The sequence below is a fragment of the Lissotriton vulgaris genome, chromosome 6 (assembly GCF_964263255.1).
Source record: "Lissotriton vulgaris chromosome 6, aLisVul1.2, whole genome shotgun sequence".
Taxonomy (NCBI): domain Eukaryota; kingdom Metazoa; phylum Chordata; class Amphibia; order Caudata; family Salamandridae; genus Lissotriton; species Lissotriton vulgaris.
The window spans coordinates 1659504134-1659527945 of record NC_141694.1 but is presented as its reverse complement, the minus strand read 5'-3'; the positions used below and the strand labels follow the sequence as shown (position 1 = coordinate 1659527945).

General features: G+C 45.2%; 1 protein-coding gene across 1 annotated transcript in view; it reads left to right on the top strand.

Moving 5' to 3' along the window:
* The window catches only part of MRPS10 (mitochondrial ribosomal protein S10), an 87592-nt gene that overhangs the window by 7026 nt on the left and 56754 nt on the right, over positions 1 to 23812 (top strand). The window contains exons 2-3 of the mRNA XM_086927825.1: positions 4919 to 4983; positions 17114 to 17186. Of these exons, the coding sequence (XP_086783951.1) occupies positions 4919 to 4983; positions 17114 to 17186 (138 nt within the window). The remainder of the gene's footprint in view (positions 1 to 4918; positions 4984 to 17113; positions 17187 to 23812) is intronic.

Genomic DNA, 23812 nt, shown 5'->3' with positions numbered 1-23812 from the left:
TCCTCACAGCCTCGTGTAGGGTTTCTCCTCCGCGAGAAGCTCTGCGCGGGAGACGGGGGCCAGGACTCCAATGAATAGCTCGCAGGCGGAGAGGGAGCAAGCTGAGGAGTCATTAATTGAGTTATGCTGCGTGGAATTAGACACGTGGCAGTCTGCTGCGCGTCAATGAATGACAGAGGTGCGCGAGTCAACAGCGCGCTCGATTACCCACGTCTGCCGCGTCAGTGAAGCCACAGTTAGTCCCCACAGAGAAGATTCCGTACACGCAGAATTACACTAACTGCTGCAGTGTGTATTTATCCGAACCAAAGAGACAGACAAAATGCAGCCATATATTTGCATCCAGTAGTTGTAAAGAAGATGCAGGAACTGATGGAAGGTTATAGCCCTTTATTTATCTAGACAGCACACCCAGGCTTGTGGTCATAGCAAAATCACAACATCAACTGCCACAGGTGACAACTGTCAAATAGAACTGTCAGCTGCTAACGTTCCAGCTGATGCCAACCAATTACGCGCGGGCATAGCAAGCGCGAGCAGGGGTAAGGGAAAGAGAAGAAGGGTACGATACAACACATCTCTATCCCTAAAAAGAAAGTATGAGAAGCAGCCATAACGCTGTGCACCTTACGCACAAAGTCTTCATATTTGTTGGGTTTGCTTAAAACACGACCGAAGCTACTGGTGCTGGCTATTGCTCCACCTGTATCACTTTTGGGCGCCCCCGTGGGAACTGCCAAGTGTCCATCATCACATGGTAGAGATTTTTCAGTCTCTTTGTTGTAGTTGTTTGAATCCTCTTCGTGCCAGACAGGTTCCTCTTGTTCCTCATCTGATTCATAGACACCCACCGTGTCCAGAAAACCCGTGGAAGCATCACTACTGATGTCCTTCATTTCACCGATGGATTCTACAGTTTGAGTTTCATTAGTTCTCTGTACATATCCGTCGCTGTAGTTCTCAGACTCTGAATCTTCATGTTCCCATTGTGTCCTCTTTTTCTCTTCTCCCTTCTCCATGGGAGTGGTTTTACTCTCTTCCTGTGGGTAAGCATTCCTACTGTGGCTGCTCTGCAAGGAACAAAAGCACAATTAAGCTTTTTAAAGGGCTGCCCACTCCAGACATGGTATTCAGTAAAACGCGAGGTTGGGGCGGAAAGTGGCACTTCTGAAGCCCGGACACATCCCCGGACCCTTAAATTGCCGGAGTGAGCTGTCCTTTCGGGGTGATGTACGCCTCTGTAATCCTCGGGCACGGGTCTCCTTAATAAATTTCACTTTGGAAGGCAGGCAATGTGCCTCGGTAATTAGTGCATTTGAAGCAGGTTCGCCCTTTGAAGTGCCCGTCCTGCCGGGATGACCCGCAAAGACCGGGCCGTGTGCGCGAGATCAAAAGGTGACCTTCAAGGCAGCTTTTTTTGTTGATTCACTTTTTGAAATGTTGTTCTTTTGTTCATTTTTTTTTTTTTGCAAGTATGAGACGGCAGTTCCTGCTCCGCTATCTGTGAAGGATTACTTTATAAACGACTTTAAATCTTATCCCCCTCCCCCACAGCAGAGTCTGCTTCTGAGGTATTGTGTGTGTGTTTTATTGTTTTACCGAGCTGTGTATGTGAGCTTCAGAGTGCAGAGTGGAGCTTCAGAGTGGAGCTTCAGAGTGGAGCTTCAGAGTGGAGAGTGGGGCTTCAGAGTGGGGCTTCAGAGTGGAGCTTCAGAGTGGAGCTTCAGAGTGGAGCTTCAGAGTGGAGCTTCAGAGTGGAGCTTCAGAGTGGAGCTTCAGAGTGGAGCTTCAGAGTGGAGCTTCAGAGTGCAGAGTGGAGCTTCAGAGTGCAGAGTGGAGCTTCAGAGTGCAGAGTGGAGCTTCAGAGTGGAGCTTCAGAGTGGAGCTTCAGAGTGGAGCTTCAGAGTGGAGCTTCAGAGTGGAGTGGAGCTTCAGAGTGGAGCTTCAGAGTGGAGCTTCAGAGTGGAGCTTCAGAGTGGAGCTTCAGAGTGGAGCTTCAGAGTGCAGAGTGGAGCTTCAGAGGGGAGCTTCAGAGTGCAGAGTGGAGCTTCAGAGGGGAGCTTCAGAGTGCAGAGTGGAGCTTCAGAGGGGAGCTTCAGAGTGAAGCTTCAGAGTGAAGCTTCAGAGTGGAGCTTCAGAGTGGAGCTTCAGAGTGGAGCTTCAGAGTGGAGCTTCAGAGTGCAGAATGTCAAAAGCAATGCCAATAGCTCTAACTTTAACAAAGGCAAAACCATTGCATTGTAAATGCTTGTTTCTCAAGTGAGCTGTCTGACAATCATTGCGAAACAAAATGCTGTAAGATGCTAGGTTTTTGTTTCTAACACACAGCATTTAAACAGCTTGTAAATGAATAGAACAACTATTTCAAAATATATTAATCATTTTGTTTGTAATTCAGAAGTGTGATGCAAACAAATATTTAAATAGGAGCAAAACAAATCGGAACACTTTACTTGGTAATGTGCAAATGAAAAATATTTGCAGGAACTCCATTTCCAAACATTATACAGTTTTATCATTAAAACCCCATGCCAATGTGAAATGTTGTTGCCCTTTCAATGGAAAATCTGCTGATTGCAAACAAGTGTGCTGTTGCTTCAGGCATGTATTTATTAAATGTGATTCGTTTTTAAGCATGATTTGAGAAACATTCCTGCCCATGCCCTGATGAAAATGTAGTTAATGATCTAAGAGGCAAAACAGCGGTCATGTGTAACTTATATGTTGCTAGATTTGTATTTTATATGGAGCAAAAGTTTAGTCTGTTAAATCAAACAAAAGGGTTTTTTGTACAGCAGACAAGCTGAACTCGCATATTTGAAGGTGCTCTCATATGTGATGAAGAAAATGGTGGTTCTGTGAATTAAAATATTTTCCCAGATTCACATAATTTAAAACCAGCTTATTGGTCAAGAGCATTATAATTCGTTTAAGTAAATTATTAAAGTCACTAGATCTGCAGAAATGTAAAATCCTCAGCTGGGACACTTCTGAGGAGCTGTAATTTAGAAACAGACTATTTTAAAATAACTTTGACAACAAAAGTTTTCAAATGGCACGACTGAAAAATGGCCATATGTGAAGAATCCCTTGGCTTCAGAGACCTCGTGTAAACGGAGGCAATGCCAGATGTCCCATTTGTCATATTGATATTCACTTTTCCACTTTGGCTGTAGAGGGGCATGTGTGCAGTGCAGTAAGCAGACACTAAAATGTGTGGTAAGGTAAAACTGTTATGCGACACATTTTCTTTCTTATACACACTATGGCATGAAGACATACTTTTATGCACATAATGATTATGAAGACCGCACAGTTCGTGGAGAAGCCATTTGGACTGGCCTGGGTTTGAGATGCCGGCAATGATGCCACGGATTTGCTGAATGGATTCGGTTGCCTGTAGTGTAGCACATGCGTACCTTGATGTAGGCAGGGATGGCATAAGATTTAGTAATTGGAGCTAGGCGCTCCACGTCCCGTTCTGCACCCATCCCCAGGATCACATGTGGGGTTACAAACCTCTGTAGTTCCTCTGTGCCAGCCCCACTTAAGCGTTTGACCTTCAACATTGGATCCTTTTATCTTTTCTGCATCCTGTTTCTAATAAAGCCACAGCAACTTGCCTGCCCACGCCATTTGGCAAAAGAGTATGGAATAATTGGTTGTAGTTATACCTTACACCTTTTGTGATATTGAGTAGTGAGTAACGTTGTTTATGCTGTGCTCTGTGTGTTCTTAATCACACCACCAACCATAATTATACCCCTCCTTTATGTTATGTGCTCATATTTGTTTATAGGTGTTCCTTTGGCCTCCTCCTCACCTCCCAATCAGTTTTTACACTCCTTTGATGCAGTTTTGCAGCACAAATTAGTTTTGTTGACTGACTGAAATGTGACTGCTCAACCCTTAACAGATTTTCACTGAAGTAATTGATCATCATCGAAGTGTTACGATATGTGTTATGTTAGTCATTAGTATTTTATTTTTGCCATTCTACATCATTCTTACAGAATGAGTGTCATGGTGACCACGTGGTGATTTTACTTGACCTGTTTTGTCTCTACTCTTAAGTCCTAGATCCGCTGACTTGATATATTTCTTATTTTGTGTCCTTTCCCTTTCCACTGTTTGCCCCGTTGTTCCAATGGCATATCTCATTCTCTAAGGCTGGCTAGGGGTAGCTCTATTATGCTTGTAACTAGCGTCTTGAGTAGTGCTTTTTATGTGAATCAATAATTCTCCTGGCTGACTTCCTCACTTGTAGGTCCGTGCTTTGAATTCCTAATAACGTGTTGTATTTTGTATTGCCATCTTTGGGCCCCTCCTTGTTTCGCATACATTGATTATTCTTACTTTTCTTCAGAGGTAGTAAGTTTTCAAACGTGTAAAATACATTTGGACTAATATTATGCGTAGGCATTCATTTTAGCATGTACACCCCCTCAGAACTGATGTTGTTATGCAATTCCAAGAATTCTGCATTATAGTACTCCAGGATTTACATGGCTTTAATTAAGACTATAATCCTTAAGGTTTGTCAAACCTGATGCTTCCCCGAATCCACTGTGATGCACAAATCTGATTGCATTCCTAAAATATCTTAAGGGACTTTTTTTAACTGATGAAATGTTTTTTGTTTTGTTCGATATACTTTAAACTTTATACAAATTAAAAATAGGGGTTTGCCTGATACTAATTTCTTAGTGGGGTTCAGTATTTAAGTAAACAGCCATTTATCCAAAATCATTTTCAGTGGTTATGCTTGTTCATTATATGTCTGTCTTATTCCTGAAACATCCTGCTGAGCAAGTTCTAGAGTTTTGAAATGATTGAAACTTGTTTGTACATGCAGCTTGAATATTGTTCTTTCATGTTGAAACTAATTTAATGTTTTCTATTTAATGTGTTTTCTTAGTTATCGTGTATCTTACCTCTAAGCTATTCTGCTGGTCATAATTCTGCAGTGTATTCTTCTTTTCTGTAAGTATGAACTCACAGTTCCAAAGTATACATTACAAAAGCTTGCTTGTCATTTATATTTGTCTGTATTGAAGTGGTTATATAACACCGTCTTGTGGGGTGCGATTTGTTGTGTGTGGGTCTGCAGAGAGGTGAGGTTTTGTGACAGAGGCAGAGATAAACCTGGATGGACGTGGTGTAGTCTTGCAGGGGGACTAAAACATCTAGATAGCTAAACCGCATCAACTTAGCCAGAAGAGCAGCAACAAGGTGCCGGACCCGTACTGTAACCAAAGCACAGAGGCGTTACAGCTACTGTACTTCATTACAAACTTCCTGGCTCCCGTTCTCACAAAGAACTATAGTACCAAACCCTCAGTACACTCCACTAATACCCTTAGCCACCGAATTCTTATTCACAGAATAATTCTACTAACATTAATGCATTTTGTATATAAAGGTGCTCAATCATTATGATGTTTGTACTCGGTAAAATAATAATTTAACGGATAGGCACCTTGGCCTCAAAGAAACTGACTAACGCTTTAGGTGCTGAAAGATTTAACCTTAATTGTGTGCGTAATGCCTTTTAGGTGTGCCAGAGCGTATCAAGGCATAAACTCAGAAAGCAGTAGGCAGAAGAGCATTCACAGAAATATGATGAATTGTAGGTCCACTTCATGTTTTGACTACAGAAACAAAAATAGAACAAATTAATCATTGTGCACCTGAATACGTAATGTGGAAATGGCTTGTTAGGTCGAGCTGGTGTTGGAGCGCGAAGCGCTCCCGCCAGCGCGAGTTCTATAGTCACTGTGCTAACTGGCAAGGGAGATAGAGCTGTGAACGAGCGGCTACTGGCCTGTGCACGAGCCGATTATGCTCTGTGAACCCGCACGTCTCCAGAAGACGACGTGCTGCGCCAGAGCCGCTTCCAGCTTGTTTTTTTAGATGCACCGAGTCATTAAAGAAGTGTTGCAGTTTTGGAAACATGTCATCTAAGGTTTCTTTTTTTAATTATACTTTATTTACAGAAGTAAATCGTTTGTGCTTTTATTTTATGATTACTGGGACTGTCTTAATTATACAGCTTGCTTTAATCCTTGTTACTACTGAGTTACGAAGTGGGGAAGTCTTCGATGAGCCGAGGCCTCTGGGTCATGGGCGGTAGAATCGTAAAGGTGATAGTGTGGCTTACTCGAACCAAAAAAAGTGTCTGAAAAGAAGTTGTGGATAATAAGATCGGCAAGGTACCAGGGCCTATCGTCTATGGGTCTTTGAATAAACTGAGCCCATGTTTTTCGGATTCTTTGCAGTGCTTCCACTGTTATAATTCTATTTCAGGACAGGAGGCTCCGATTATGCTTAGTCTCATTTCTTTACTGACACATAGCAGCCAATCACATTACAGTAAAGAAAAAACAGAACTACGTCACCCATGAACCCAGGGCAACCATAGAGTACACCAATAGTATATAAACAGTCTCAGAGGTAACTACTTCCTCTTTCTTTGCTGCTCCGCAGCCAGTTAAGTGCAAACTTGTTATTCTATTGCTCTTTAACTTGTATTGTATGTTTAATTTCATACCGCTTTGTGCGCGCTGTGTGCTGCTGCTTTGGCGCTTATCTCGCGCTCTTGCTGCCGTTTTCGTCGTTCGAATATATCTCGGCCGGCGCGTCGGTGGGAGCGTGTGTCACCTCCCTGGGTCGGGCACTTGCTGCCGTTTGTCCCGTTTTTTGGTGGAGGGAGTTGGGGACTGTCCTGCCTCGCGCACGTTCAGCGCGAGCAGGCTCCTTGGCTGTCGGGCGAGCCGAGTGTCTGCGCATGCGCGACCTTTGTCCCGAAGGGCTTTTCCTCGCGCAGCTGTGTTTTCTGTCAACACAGCGCCGGCTCTTGAACGCGTCTGTTGACGTACACGCCCACTGCCTGTCAGCTAGTCCCGCTTAGACACCGGAGCTTGCAAAAAGGTCCCGGTTGATACTTTGCATAGGCTTTGCCTAGAGTGGTTATTTTTTGGTCGGCAAGCCTCCCTCCACGTTCTATATCTTGTATTCTACGCAGTTTTTCTGCTTTAACTTGCTGACTGTGAGGTTTTTCACTCCCTCGGACTGTGTCACTGACATACCAGATTCCTTGTCACCTGGTGGGCTAATTTCACACACTTCCAGTGTATCATGAGTGACTCCTATTATTTTGAGGAGGAAGGTGACTATGAGGAGGAGGGGTCTGACCTTTTTGAGCAGGACCTGGTTGAGGCACTGGACAAAGGGGTACAACTCTCTATGAATAGGGCAATGGCTCGCGCCATTACACCCCTGAAGCGCCATTTGACGCACTATGCGCAACAGCAAGGTTGGCTTCCTTCCCAGAAGTCCTCATCTCCTGGTAATCCCCATTCTTCGGACTTTCGGAAGTTGGCTCGGTCATTGTCCTCTAAGTCCAAGGCTGTTCCTGTACTGGTGGAGAGCGACGACCATGGTGCTTCCTCCTCCTCGTCGGAGGTTTTGCCTCCTCCCCCCAAAAAACGTAAATGTAAGGAACATTTTGTGGACGCCTCCTCTCGGCCTCCTGTTTTAACTTTTGAGCCTGAGGATATTGTGCACCCGAATTCTTCCGCCTGGCTTCCCTCCCCGGCTGTGGCTGAGTATGTTCAGCAGTATATCAGGCATCCTTTTGATAAGGATGTGCGGGCGCGTCTTCGCTCAGAGTGTCCGCGGCCAGATTTGGCGGATAACCTGGCGGACACGCCGGAGATCGACCCTACCATACTAACGTACATGACAAAATTTTCAAAGGACCCCAAAAAAGGTCTGGACCGTTCCTGGCGGGCTTGTCAGGATAAAGTATTGGACCTCCTAGGTCCTCTCACTAAAATGTTGGATCTGGGCTTCCGTGCCAAGGAAGCATCTTCCACTGTTGATCCTGACGAGCTCATTCAGTGGGCACAGCGGGCCGTCTGCTTTTTAGGGAACGCCAACTGTGCCCTCTCAAGTGAACGTCGGCGTTCTATTCTGCTGAAACTGGACCCGAAATTGTCTGAACTTTCTTCTTCGGAGGCAGGGGCTGCTGCTCAAGGTCTTCTTTTTGGTCAGCCCTTCTTGAAGGAGCTCACCCATTTTGTTAGTACTTTTAGTAGCATTGATAAGGCACAGGCCACCTTAAAACGGGCCATGCGTCCGGTTTTCAGCAAGGCCGGACGAAACAGGGGACGCTCGTCCGGCCGTGGTCAATACCAACCCACTCAACGTGGGTACCAGTCCCATAAGGGAGGCCAGCAGGATTCCAGTTATGCCCAGCGGTCTAACTTCTACCCTTCCAGGAAAGGACGTGGGCAGTTCAAGAAAGGAGGTTCAGGTGGCTACTCCGGCGGACATCAAGATTCCGCCACTTCAGGTGAGGCTTCTTCCTGCATGCAGTGTTGTTCTGGGGGGCAGGATTCGCCATTTTCTAGCCAATTGGCGCGCAATCTCAGGCGATGCTTGGGTGCTGGAAACGGTTCAGGGATTCAAAATCGAATTCTATCATCCCATTCACCAATCTCGTCCTCCCTTCCCTCTTCACTTCTCAAAGGAAAGTCAGGAGTTCATCACAGAGGAACTCAAGTCTCTGGTATTGAAGGGGGCCATTGTGCCGACAGTCCGTCATCCGCAGGGGTTTGCCAGTTCGATTTTTCTGGTGGACAAGAAGGGAGGAGGTTCACGGTTGGTCCTCAATCTGAAGGATTTCAATGCGGGAGTGGTTTACAGACACTTCAAGATGGAGGGAATCCATCTGTTGCGAGATCTCTTGAGAGAACGGGATTGGATGGTTCGTCTGGACCTCAAAGATGCTTACCTTTCGGTCCCGATCTTCCGTCCCCATCGCCGTTTTCTGCAGTTTCAGTGGCAGGGGACTTGGTATCAGTATCAAGTCCTCCCCTTCGGCCTTTCGTCGGCGCCGTGGTGCTTCACGAAACTGTTGCGTCCTGTAGTGGAATCGCTCCGCAGTCGTGGGGTTCGTTTGATCATTTATTTGGACGACATCCTCCTTCTAGCGGATTGTCCGGTCAAACTAATGACTCATCTGGACTGGACCATAGACCTTCTCCAGTCTCTCGGGTTTCTGGTGAATGTTCCCAAATCTGTTCTTCATCCTTCTCAGGTCATCGACTTCTTGGGGTTCAGAGTCAACTCCATCACTTGTCAGCTTCTGCTGCCCCAGCAGAAGATTCGCTATATCAAGAAGGAATTGAATTCCATTATCTCGAGTCCGAATGTGTCATTGAGGTTGTTAGCACAAGTAGTCGGGCTTTTGGCGTCTTCCCTTCAAGCAATATTTCCAGCCCCGCTACATTATCGGGCCCTTCAACGTCTGAAGATTCAGCATCTTCAGCGAGGCCTTCGGTATTCCGATTTGATTCCTCTCTCGGAGGAGGCCAGATTGGAGATGCAATGGTGGTTGGATCACATGGAGGCCTGGAACGGCAGGGCCCTCTTCGGCTCCTCTCCGGAGATTGTGATCGAATCGGATGCCAGTCGTTGGGGCTGGGGAGCTCGTTGCGGTCCAATCTCGACGGGGGGACGGTGGTCTCCGCGGGAACTTTCACTCCACATCAACTGTCTGGAGTTGCTGGCGGGGTCATTTGCGATCAAATGCCTGTCGCCTCTTCAGTCCCACTGCTGCATCCTTCTCCGGATGGACAATGTCTCTGCAGTGCGTTACATCAACAAGCTGGGGGGAACTCGGTCGCGGTTGTTGGCAGAGATTGCCAAGGAGTTCTGGCATTATTGCCTTCAGCACAAGATCACTGTTATTGCAGAGTACCTTCCCGGGTCTCGCAATCTTGTGGCGGACTGGAACTCCAGATATCTGAGGGACTTCAGCGACTGGAGACTCCACCCCAGGGTGTTTCGCCAACTGCTTCGCAGCTGGGGACCGTGTCTGATCGACCTCTTTGCGTCCCGGCTCAACACCCAACTTCCCCAGTTTTTCAGTTGGCGACCGGACCCGGAAGCTCTGGCCACCGATGCTTTCCTCCAGACGTGGCGGGCGTCCCTCTGTTATGCGTTTCCCCCATTCATGATGCTCCCGAGGGTTCTGGCCTATGTGACGCGCTTTCAGGCGGAATTGATTCTGATTGCCCCTCTCTGGAGGGCTCAGCCATGGTTCCCTGTTCTTCTGGAGATGGCATGCGACCTGCCCTTTCTTCTTCCTCAGAAGGCGAATCTCCTTCTAGATCCATTGCAGAATCCGCATCCCCTGGTTCAGTCCGGTTCCCTCCTTCTCCTGGCGTGGCGAATTTCGGGGAACGTTGGACGGTGCCAGGCCTTTCTGAGGACGCTGCCAGATTCCTCAGCAACGCCTGGGCCCCTAACACTCACAAGCGTTACAGAAGTTCCTGGAAACGTTGGAGTGATTGGTGTACTCAACGGCAAGTTGATCCCACATCGGCTGATATCTCTCTGATATGCAATTTTTTGTCCTCTCTGTCCACCTCTTCGGGTTTGGCTTATTGCACGGTCAACAATTTCCGTTCCGCCATTTCGGCGGGTCATCTTCCTGTAGATGGCAAGCCAGTTGGGGAACATCCTCTCGTAGCCAAGATTCTGAAAGGTATTCGTCTGGCTACTCCTCCTAGGCCTAAATATGTTTCCCTATGGGACGTTTCTGTGGTCTTACGTTTTCTGGAGGCTTGGCCGGTTAATTCCTTATTGACTCGTAAGCAACTTTCGGCCAAGCTCACTATGTTACTGTGTTTGCTTTCCTGCAAACGCATTTCAGACGTCCGCGCTCTAGATCTAGCGGGTCGTAGTTTCACGCCTGAAGGTGTTTCCTTTCGCCTTTCCCGGCGCACTAAAACTAACACGGAGGTCATTTCTTATCCTTCTTTTCCGGCTCGACCTAACCTTTGTGTGGTTCAATGCCTTAAAGATTATGAGGTGAGTACTTCTCTTCATCGATCTGATATGCAGGGTCAATTGTTGATTGCCTTGCAAAAACCCTTTCGCCCCGTTGCTCCAGCCACTTTGGCCCGTTGGGTGAGATGGCTTATGGGGGAAGCGGGCATTGATGTTTCTGTTTTTGGTGCTCACTCGGCTCGGGGAGCCATGGCCTCTAAGGCTTTTTCATTGGGGGTCACTTTATGTGACATTATGAAAGCTGCTGACTGGTCCTCAGATTCTGTGTTTAAGACATTTTATTTCAAGCCTGTTCCTACTGTTGCTTCTGTTGTGGTGGATGAGCTTTGAACAAGCATAATCGGAGCCTCCTGTCCTGAAATAGAATTCAAAATTTGCTAACATTCGTGACAGGAATTTTCAATTCTATTAAGGACAAGGAGGCGAGGATTATCCCACCCGTTGTATATGCATGTATCTATTATATTGTTACTATGCAATGCTTCATGGATCTTTCCTAATGAAATGTGATGAATGCTTTGGTTTTTTCTCTACCCACCCTTTATTTGCTCATGATTACACGGGATGTGTATTACGGCTTTGTGTCTCTTTTCAGGCTCTGATCCCAAGTGAGGTTCCTCCGGCTCCGCCCTTGTGGACGTTCTGCTGCGAGTTTCTTCTCCTCGTTGGCCTGCTTCTGTTCCTGTGGCTTTTGGAAGTTCCTCCGCCTCCTCGTTCGGATTTTGGTCCTTTCGGATGATGTTCTCCTTGGATTTCTGATGTTTTACTGGTTCTTCCTACTGGATTTTGGACAAAGAAAGAGGAAGTAGTTACCTCTGAGACTGTTTATATACTATTGGTGTACTCTATGGTTGCCCTGGGTTCATGGGTGACGTAGTTCTGTTTTTTCTTTACTGTAATGTGATTGGCTGCTATGTGTCAGTAAAGAAATGAGACTAAGCATAATCCTCGCCTCCTTGTCCTTAATAGAATTGAAAATTCTTGTCACGAATGTTAGCAAATTTTGAATTATTTGTTCAAGGGCGGTGTGCTTGTCTTTGTACCACGTGCAGCTTTGTGTTGGTGCAGGTCGAGGTTTTGTGAGACTGCAGTAAGATGTTTACACAGTGACTCTCGCCCCTTACATTATACCAGGAGATACCGGAAAAATGAAACTTTTTATTGCGTGAACATTATTTTTAGAGTTTTGTAACCTCTATTCTTCATTAATGGTGTCAACCTACTTGTGTACAAATACCGTGTCCGTTTCTACCGTTACTTTATAATACTTGCATTGTTAGGCAGTTGTTTCGTCGTCTTCCTCCTACCGCCATGCCTTTGAATATCGAGTCGGGAATAGTTACTCTGCCGACGGAACACCTGCTCATGGCTTGGAGATGCTGTCCACCTTTTAGGAGCAATCAACGTTAGTGGCTGCATTGTTCTCTTATTGGTTGTATCCTGTTTGAGTCCTCGGACTGTTCTCCTGTAATGGGACCGAAAAGGCTGTACTGTACAGTAATTACCCTTTTAGATAGTGCTGCATCCCAATCGGATGTTTCTTTTCTGCATATCTCGGTAATTTGTGCCATATTCTTTCCAGCCCCCGACCTAAGTTTACTTGAGTTCCCAGTTTGTTTTGTCGTTTTCTTTACCTGTCTGCTGGTAAAATGTCTTGTAAGCTGCTTGACAATTCTCTCTCTCTTTCTCTCTCATATATATAATATATATCTCTCCTCGCCGGCTTGACCCCACCACCATCCTTCTTGACATTAGGCCAGAAGGTCACCACCCACTTTGACTCCTATATCTGGTGTGTGTGTGTATGATTTCGGCAGGCTTATATGGGAGTGAAACCCCTGTGACATGTGCCAATCTCTGTTCTTTTCTGGTTCTCATGCCTCGTATATGGCAACGCTGTTGCCACTTTTCCAAACTAATTGTACAGAACACTAGGGCCTGCGGTGAGCTAACCAGCTTCGAGAGACTGCTAAAGACATGGTTGTTTTAGATGTGCACGCCCACATAATTACACAGCACTCTAATGCAACATACACTCCAAATACCACTCAGTGCCACATAAGTTATATGCAACATAATTACACTGCACTCAATGCAACATACACTCCAAATACCACTCAGTGCCACATAATTACACTCTACTCAGTGCAACACACACTCCACACAATACCACTCAGTGCCACATAATTATATGCTACATATTTACACTGCGCTCAACGCAACATACACTCCAAATACCACTCAGTGCCACATAATTACACACCACATAATTACACTGCACTCAATGCAACATACACTCCAAATACCACTCAGTGCCACATAATTACACTCTACTCAGTGCAACACACACTCCACACAATACCACTCAGTGCCACATAATTATATGCTACATATTTACACTGCGCTCAACGCAACATACACACCAAATACCACTCAGTGCCACATAATTACACTGCACTCAATGCAACATAAACTCCAAGTACCACTTAGTGCCACATAATTACACTCCACATAATTACACTGCACTCAATGCACCATACACTCCAAATACCACTCAGTGCCACATAATTACTACACTCCAAATCCCACTCAGTGCCACATAATTGCATGCCACATAATTACACTGCACTCAATGCAACATACACTCCAAATCCCACTCAGTGCCACATAATTACACACCACATAATTACACTGCACTCAGTGTCACATACACTCCAAATACCACTCAATGCCACATAATTACACACCACATCACTGCACTCAATGCAACAATCACTCCAAATACCACTCAATGCCACATAATTACACAGCACTCAATGCAACATACACTCATATACCACTCAATGCCACATAATTACACACCACATATTTACACTGCACTCAATGTCACATACACTCCAAATACCACTCAATGCCACATAATTACACACCACATCACTGCACTCAATGCAACATACACTCCAAATATCACTCAGTGCCACATAGTTATATGCAACATAATAACACTGCACACAATGCAACATACACGCCAAATAACACCCAGTACCGCATAATTACACACTACATGATTACACTCTACTGAATGAAACACACCCCACACAATACCACTCAGAGCCACATAATCATATGCTACATAATTACACTGCGCTCAACGCAACATACACTCCGAATACCACTCAGTGCCACAATTACACGTCACATAATTACACTTCACTCAATGCAACATACATTCCAAATACCACTCAGTGCCACATAATTACACACACTGCAATCAATGCAACATACATTCCAAATACCACTCCGTGCCACATAATTACACGCCACATAATTACACTACACTCAATGCAACATACACTCCAAATCCCACTCAGTGCCACATAATTACACGCCACATAAGTACACACACTGCAATCAATTCAACATACATTCCAAATACCACTCAGTGCCACATAATTACATGCCACATAATTACACTGCGCTCAATGCAACATACATTCCAAATACCACTCAGTGCCACATAATTACACGCTACATAATTACACTGCACTCAATACAACATACATTCCAAATACCACTCAGTGCCACATAATTACACTCCACATAATTACACACTGCAATCAATGCAACATACATTCCAAATACCACTCCGTGCCACATAATTACACGCCACATAATTACACTACACTCAATGCAACATACACTCCAAATATCACTCAGTGCCACTTAATTACACGCCACATAATTACACTGCACTCAGTGCAACATACACTCCAAATCCCATTTAGTTCCACATAAATGCACGCCACATAATTACACAGCACTCAATGCAACATACATTCCAAATATCACTCAGTGCCACATAGTTATATACAACATAATTACACTGCACTCAATGCAACATACACTCCAAATACCACTCAGTGCCACATAATTACACTCTACTGAATACAACACATACTCCACACAATAACACTCAGTGCCACATAATTATATGCTACATAATTTCACAGCACTCAATGCAACATACACTCCAAATACCACTCAGTGCCACATAATTACACTCTACTGAATACAACACATACTCCACACAATAACACTCAGTGCCACATAATTATATGCTACATAATTTCACAGCACTCAATGCAACATACACTCCATATACTACTCAGTGCCACATAATTACACACCACATAATTACACTGCACTCAATGCCACATACACTCCAAATACCACTCCATGCCACATAATTACACACTAGATCACTGCACTCAATGCAACAATCACTCCAAATACCACTCAGTGCCACATAATTACTCGCCACATAATTACACTGCACTCAATGCAACATACACTCCAAATACCACTCAGTGCCACATAATTACACACCACATAATTACACTGCACTCAATGCAACATACACTCCAAATACCACTCAGTGCCACATAATTACACTGCACTCAATGCAACATACACTCCAAATCCCACTCAGTGCCACATAATTACACACCACATAAGTACACACACTGCAATCAATGCAATATACACTCCAAATATCACTCAGTGCCACATAGTTATATACAACATAATTACACTGCACTCAATGCAACATACACTCCAAATACCACTCAGTGCCACATAATTACACTCTACTGAATACAACACACACTCCACACAATAACACTCAGTGCCACATAATTATATGCTACATAATTTCACTGCACTCAATGCAACATACACTCCAAACAATACCACTCAGTGCCACATAAATACATGCCACACAATTACACTCTACTGAATACAACATAACCTCCCCATAATACCACTCAGTGCCACATCATTATATGCAACATAATTACACTGCACTCAACAGACACTCCAAATACTACTCAGTGCAAGATAATTACACACCACATAATTACACTCTGCTGAATGCAACACACACTCTACACAATACCACTCAGTGCCACATAATTATATGCTACATAATTACACTGCACTCAATGCAACATACACTCCAAACAATACCACCCAGTGCCACATAATTATATGCTACATAATTACACTGCACTCAATGCAACATACACTCCAAATACCACTCAGTGCCACATAATTACACGCCACAAACTTACACTCTACTGAATACAACATACACTTTCCATATTACCACTCAGTGCCACATAATTACAAGCCACATAATTGCACTCTTCTCAATGCAACGTAAATACACTCCACATAATACCACTCAGTGCCATATAATTACACACCTCATATTTACTCTACTCAATGCAACATAAATACACTTTATCTATCTGTCTATCTATCGCCCTCAATCTATCGATCGCCCTCACTCTATCTATCGCCCTCGCTCTATCTATCGCACTCACTCTATCTTTCGCACCACCACAACATCACTATGCGCTACCACAGCATCACTGAACTCCACAGCATCACTCATCACCACCATAACATCACTCAGAGCCACCACAGCATCAATCTGTGCAACCACTCAACAACAACTAGTTCAAATATGTATTCTCAATGTTTCAAGCTTTATTACAAATGTCACAAAAATATGTTAATAGTTCACTTCTGTTCTTGGATTTTCGTCACAAAATACAATGAACATAATCTTCACAAAAGTTATTTACAAAAGCTATTGCCATTATAAATTACAATAACTTTTATTTAAGTATTAAAAACATTTTTATTTGTAATATCAATACATCTAAGTCATGTAAATACAACACATATTGCATTACAAATGCTATGGGTGTCAGTTTTGCGAAATTGGCATTGTAAATGACAAAGCTATTAATTTCACTATTTTCCAAACCAACACATAAATAAAAAATGTGTCATTTACAGTACCAATAGCTCAAACTTTCCTAATGCGAGACCTTTTGCATTGCAAATGCTTGTTTTTATATAGCACTTAATATTATGGTTTCACTATTTCTGAGGTTTGTTTAAATAAAATGTTATTACAGTCCAGTTTAATGGCTCTCAATTTATCAATCTTGTAAAAATCAGAGGTGGAGATGACCTTGAAGGCATATAACCTCGTGACTAGTTGGTCAGATGTCAGTAGCAAGCTCAACTCACCAAGCCATCTTGAAACGCAAGTGTAACTATGGTGTCCTTGACAAGGTTTTTAGCTGATTAACATCTGAAGAAATGCATGACTTTTGGAGAACTTCTACTGTAAGTGTCCACCACTAAAACTTGTTGATTTTTATTTCTCTTTTGTTGTCAGAAATCCACATTTGTTACAAGAACAGTTCCGTAACACCCATAGTGATTCTTCAAAATACAGCGAAAATCCTCTGGTATGTAATATACATAAATGTACTAACGGAGTAGATTCATATTCGAGAGGAAATCAGTTTGAGTATAAGTAAAATATTTGTGAACTACTTGTAAACCATGAATAGAACAAGTTATATACAGTACAACATAAACTGAATCATCTCTTAACTGTTGAAGAAGGCCAAGTGTTATGATTACCTATATTGTACTTCTGACAACTCATCAGAGGCATGTCATGTGGTAGGAATGTGTTTAATGACTGATTTGATTAAACACTGAACATGTACTCCTAGAAAAACAAATAAGCTACTATTGGGCTTGGAAAGTCCCCTGCATGGTATACAGCCCGTTCCTCTGCCCTAAGTACCTGACTGCTTGCATATCTTGTAGCCCGATTTTTATTTTAGCTCTTGTGTCGTGCTACTCAAGCATGTTTACCAGATCCCTAGGCCCTTCCATGTCTTTGCAAGGTTCTATACCTGTCTTGTGACCGGTAAGGGTATAGTAAGCATGCCCTTAAAGTGGATAGTAGGGTTACCTGTCCTTGGTATCTATACTACTATTATAAAGAGGGAACTTGCACCTTTTGGCCAGGTAAACTCGGGATCAACAGCGCCAATCTACACACCCGATACATCTATGAAAATGTCAGGGTGTGTAGATGGACATAGGCTATATAAATAAAATAAAATAAAGTAAATTAAAAAAATTAAGTTTTAAAACAAAGTAGTCCCCTGAAAGTAGCGTCGGACGGGACCTAGCGCTGGCCGTGACGCGACGTGCGTGATGACCGCGACGCGACGTGCGTGATGACGATGAAGGAGGAGCGGCGGTGCAGTGACGAACGGCTGTGCAGTGAGGAGCGGCGGCACAGGTAAGGAAAGGGAAAGTTTTCACGGAGCGCGGAAGTGAGTCGAGGCGGGAGGGAGTCGGGGCGGGAGGGAGTCAGTTATGGGAGAGAGGATTTGTACAACTTACATGCAAGATGTTTATATGAGCATGTTTGAAATAGTGTCATTAAATCGATCATTGGATATTCATTGCAACGCGAATAGGACCCTTTTCGTTTATAATCCCTGGTGCACACATTTTATGTTGGGCACACGATGTACATTATTGGTATTTTTCTGTGAGGGTACATGGAGACAGGGGTAGATAATGTTTTACTGCCCGGTATGGTTTTGAACGGTATCGAGTAACAACTAGAAAATCACGCGGAGCCACTGCAATGAGATTCTAAATTGGATATTCTTTCTCTCCATTATTGTAGCAAGCTAATTTGCTGTACAGAATATTTTCACACAAGCGGGAAAATCTGAAAACGGAAACGTGGAAATTAAAGTTGTGAAGAAAAACCAGGAAAAAGCGGGGGCGGGAGGGAGTCGGGCGGTAGGGGGGCCTGGTCCGTGTCCGTGCATGGGCATGCGCGGACAATGTCTGGGCGGGCGGGGGCCTGGGCGGACAGTTGGCCCTGAAGCCTCATTGCCCCCAGGCAACGCTGGGGCAGGGTGCTAGTATTGCATAAAGCTGTGCTGGTATCATACTGTTTTCTTTTTTAATTGATAGTGTATCTAGACCTTTTTAATCAGTGTTATTGAGAGCATACAACTATCTATCTAGTAGTAAGGCTCTAAGTGCAAGTAAGCCTGAGCACTGAATCCAGTGGGATCCATTTTGGATACCCCTTGTTTGGCACAGCCCAAGATGGGAATGAGGATAGCTTCCCCAGACAATGGAAGTGTATTGCCTTCATTCCTGTGGCTGGAGGGTAGACATCCAGGCTCTGAAGTGAGGAGGTTGGACACAAGGCCACCGTTAGAAATTCATGCTGACATTTGTCAGAGCTGCTGATTAGTTCTTCCATTTGATTGATGCTAGCAGTGAAGGGTAGTACTGCAGTTTCTGTTGCTGGGTGAGGAAGTGTCTAGGGTAGATTTGCTAATTTTGCTACTTCTGAATACTGCTTCACAGAGACTGTGTACAGGCAGGTATATAAACCACACACTTCATTGTGTCTGTGTTCTGGAGGCTCCAGTTATGTGACAGCCCTGTGCTATCTGCTGCGAGAACCATCATGCTACAGAAAGGCTGTGTTTGGAAAGCAGCCCGAGAAGGACAGTTGAAAGGAGAACCACCTCAAACTAGTTGGAAACTGTGGTTCCACATCCCCTGTTAGGAAAAGGTGTGTTCAGGTGGGACCCAGAACATCACATTCTGTTACACTTCAAGTTTTTCATGATCAAGGAAGCAAATGCTCCAAAGAGTATTCCAAGGACTGCTGTGTGACTATGGCTGGCGTCTGTTAACAGAGAGTTTCCCAGAAGTGTTGGGACATCACCTCAAGTCTGTCCCTGATGCTGGAGGAGCTGAGGATCTCCTGAGTGCCTAGAAGCATACCTGCCTGCTGGTAGAGGGAATTAATCTACCTGGTCTTCCAAGAGGTGAGACTGTCAGGGAGAAATTAGGCAGGTCACAGGAACTAAAGGGCAACCAGAGAAAGTGGACTACCTGACAGAGAGAGAAGCCAAGAATCACCAGTGCTCCAGTAGGCCCCCTGGTTTCTCAGGCAAGGTTCATGTCATGAACCACTTCATGTCTTCCTGAGTTCAGTCGAATTGAAGAATAGTGCTGATTGCACAAGGATAAAAGTGACTTTATGTGATGTGTGTGAGAAGTTGGCCTGATGTGCAGTGCTCACTATTCTAGTGATCACTATGCATCTCAGGCCAACTTCTCACATTGGTGAGCAGCGGTTGGGATTTGAGCTTGCTGTTGTTCTACCACACGTATCCTAAGAATATCTTGTGAAAGATCACATAAGTACTCCAGGTACATATAACTTAGCTTAGAATACTCTGAGTTCTACTGAACCAGCTGTTGTAGCTCCTCAAGGCTTAGCACGCCTTGGCTGCAACTCTTAGCAAGGGATCAGTAGGCAAACAAATAGTGTAGGTAGGTGCATCACTTACACCACACTAGAATCAGCATGTCGGACAAAGGAGGAAACTCTGAGTCTCCCCTTGTGTCAGTGGACCCTCCACAGGTCACTTCTATATATGCTGCTCTTAGCTTCCAGGAGATGAGACAAGTGTGTACCTCCAGGAAGCTAAAACAGGGGTCTAACCCCACAATCCCATTCCTGATTGGTCTCTTAGAGACTTATGATGCCAGGAGGGCTGGTAACCCAGACCCTTCTAATCCAGATGGGAACATGCCTCCCCTAGAGGGAACCACAGGTGAACCTGTCCTTATCCATCTCTCTGCAGAAGGTGAAGAGGAGGATGAGGATCTAGAGCCATCTGAGGATGAGGCAGACAAAGGTCCAGTAGTAGTTAGCCAGCTAACTAGGGACAACTTAAGCAGGCATGAGAGTGGTACTAGGAGACCCCTGGGGCCCCTCTCAGTCCAGCTTAACATTGGGAATGGACGAGTTAGGTCTCTATCCAGAGGCTCTAACAGATCCATTCGAACCAATGGCTCTCAGGGCTCTTCTCAAAGAGGGATGACATCCCCTCAGAGGAGAGTGTATGAAGCCAAAGTAAGGGAAGTCAATCTGAGGATTGAAAGGGAAGAACTTGCCCTGGCCAAAGAGAGACTTGCCTTTGCTAGAGAGCAAAAGTTAAGTGGATTAGATTCCACTGGTGGCAGCACTCCCCCAAGGGAAAACAGGAGTTTAGATACTAGACACCTGAGTAAGATAGTGCCCCCCTTTAAACAAGGGGATGATATCCACAAATGGATTACTGCTTTGGAGAGGGCCTGCACTGTACAGTGTGTCCCCCAGAGTGAGTGGGCAGCTATATTGTGGCTCTCCTTTGAAGGTAAAGGTAGAGATCAGCTCCTCACTACTAGAGCTGAGGATGCTAACAATTGCCAGGTCCTGAAGAATACACTGATTGATGGGTTTGGCCGAACCACTGAGCAGTACAGGTTGCTGTTCAGGGATACCCAGAAAACTCAGTCTCAGGACTGGTCTGATTTTGTCGATTGTGCCACTAAGGCTTTGGAGGGCTGGTTGCTGGGCAGTAAGGTTACAGATTACACAGGATTGTATAATCTGATCATGAGGGAACAGATTTTAAACAATTGTCAGAACCAGTTGTTGCATCGGCATCTTGTTGACTCAGATCTGACCTCTCCCCAAGAATTGGGAAAGAAGGCAGACAGATGGGTCAGAACAAGAGTTAAGCAGAACCAGGGCCAGAACCAGGGTGGTCAGAAGAAAGCAGACCAGAAGGGTAAAGATTCTAAAGGTGAACAAAATGCCCAGAAGTCTTCAACAGGTCCCCAACAATCCAAAGAGGGTGGGGGTCAGGCTTCCCAGAAAAAGAAGAATCAAGAAGGCCGGTCAAAAAGGTGGTGCCAATACTGTAAAAGTAAAACTCACTGGTTTAGTGAGTGCACCAAGAAAGGAGGGCAGACTCCTGCTACTGCAGCCCCTAAGGCACCTGTGCCCCCTAGTACAGCCAGCAGTAGTAGTGCACCTCCCAAGGGTTTAGTTGGGTTAACCTTGGGTTCTGAGGGGTATGACAACTTAGTTGGCACACTCACTCAGGCTGTCCTTGTCTGTACAGGGGATATGGATATATCCCCTGACATCAGTCCCAATACTTTAAGCAAATACAGGCAGAAACCTTTAATCAATGGAAAAATGGCTCAGGCCTATAGGGACACTTGTGCCAGTGTCACAATGGTGACACCTAACTTTGTGGACCCTGGACAGATCATGCCAGGTACAGATTTCCTGGTGACCAATGCAAGCAATGTCACTACCAGTCATAGTATGGCAATTGTTGCTTTCTCCTGGGGAGGGGTAAATGGCCAGAAAAAGGTTGTTGTTAGTTCAGACCTCCCAGTGGATTGTTTGTTGGGCAATGATTTGGAGTCATCACAATTGTCAGAAGTGGAGCAGAGGATTCACATGGAGATGTTAGGCTTGCCAGCACATGTGCTTGCTGTGACTAGGTCACAGGTCAGAAGATGCCCCACTGAACAGGTGCTGGATCCTGGAACAATGGACCAGACACCTCCCAAGAAGAAGAGCAGTAGGGTTAAGGCATTGCCTTCCCCCTTGCCCCAGGTTGAGGATCAAATCTCAGAGGAGGCTGACCTACAAGAATTGAGGGAAACTGAGCCTAAAGAACTTGAACTTGATCAAGTTGAGTTTCTGGGCTCAGGGGGACCCTCAAGGGAAGACCTGCGGAAGGACCAGTTAGACTGCCCTTCCCTTGAACCCCTCAGACAGCAGGCTGCTGCTGAGGCTGCTGGGAACGCCACAGGTACCCACAAGGTATACTGGGATGATGGACTCCTGTACACTGAGGCAAGAGACCCCAAGCCTGGCATGGCCAGGAGGCAGGTTATCCCCTTGTCTCAGAGAGGTTTCCTTCTTACCTAGGCCCATGAGATTCCCTTAGCAGGTCACTTAGGCCAGACAAAGACTTGGGACAGACTTGTCTCACACTTTCACTGGCCTCACATGAATGAGGATACCAAGGACTTTTGTCGCTCCTGTGTCACTTGCCAAGCCAGTGGTAAGTCAGGTGGCACAACAAAGGCCCCCCTTATACCAATGCCTGTGGTGGGGGTGCCCTTTGAAAGAGTGGGGATTGACATTGTTGGTCTAATGGAACCCCAGACAGCATCAGGGCACAAGTTTATACTGGTGGTAGTGGATCATGCCACCAGGTATCCTGAAGCTATTCCCCTTAGGACCACTACAGCACCTGTTGTGGCAAGAGCCCTAGTTGGAGTGTTCTCCAGAGTGGGCTTCCCTAAGGAGGTTGTCTCTGACAGAGGTGCAAACTTCATGTCAAGCTACTTAACTGCTATGTGGAAGGAATGTGGTGTCAACTACAAGTTCACTACACCTTATCACCCACAATGCAATGGGCTTGTTGAAAGGTTCAACAGGACCCTAAAAGGGATGATTCATGGACTACCTGAAAAGCTCAGGCGTAGATGGGATGTCCTGATACCCTGCCTTCTGTTTGCTTACAGAGAGGTCCCACGAAAGGGGGTTGGCTAAAGCCCTTTTGAACTTTTGTATGGGCATCCTGTAAGAGGACCCCTGTGTTTGGTGAAGGAAGGATGGGAGAGACCTCTCAAAAAGCCTGCAACCAACATAGTGGACTATGTACTTGGTCTCCGCTCCAGGATGGCTGAGTATATGGAGAAGGCATCTGAAAACCTTAAGGCCAGCCAAGAACTCCAAAAAGCTTGGCATGACCAAAAGGCTGTCTTGACTGTTTATCAGCCTGGACAGAAGGTGTGGGTGTTGGAGCCAGTGGCCCCAGCAGCACTCCAAGACAAATGGTCTGGGCCCCACACAATTCTTGAGCAAAAGGGAGAGGTCACCTACCTGGTGGACCTTGGAACTCCCAGGAGCCCACACAGGGTGCTCCATGTTAACAGGCTCAAAGCATATGTCGACAGGAAGGACATGAGCTTGCTCATGGCCATAGATGAGGGACAGGAGGAAGAGAGTGACCCTCTCCCAGACCTGCTCACTCAGAATCCTGATGATGGATCAGTAGATGGTGTTGTCTTTTGTGGCAGCCTCTCTGAACATCAACAGAAGGATTGCAAACAAGTTCTTCAATCCTTCAGACATATGTTCTCTCTGACACCCAGTCAGACCAATTGG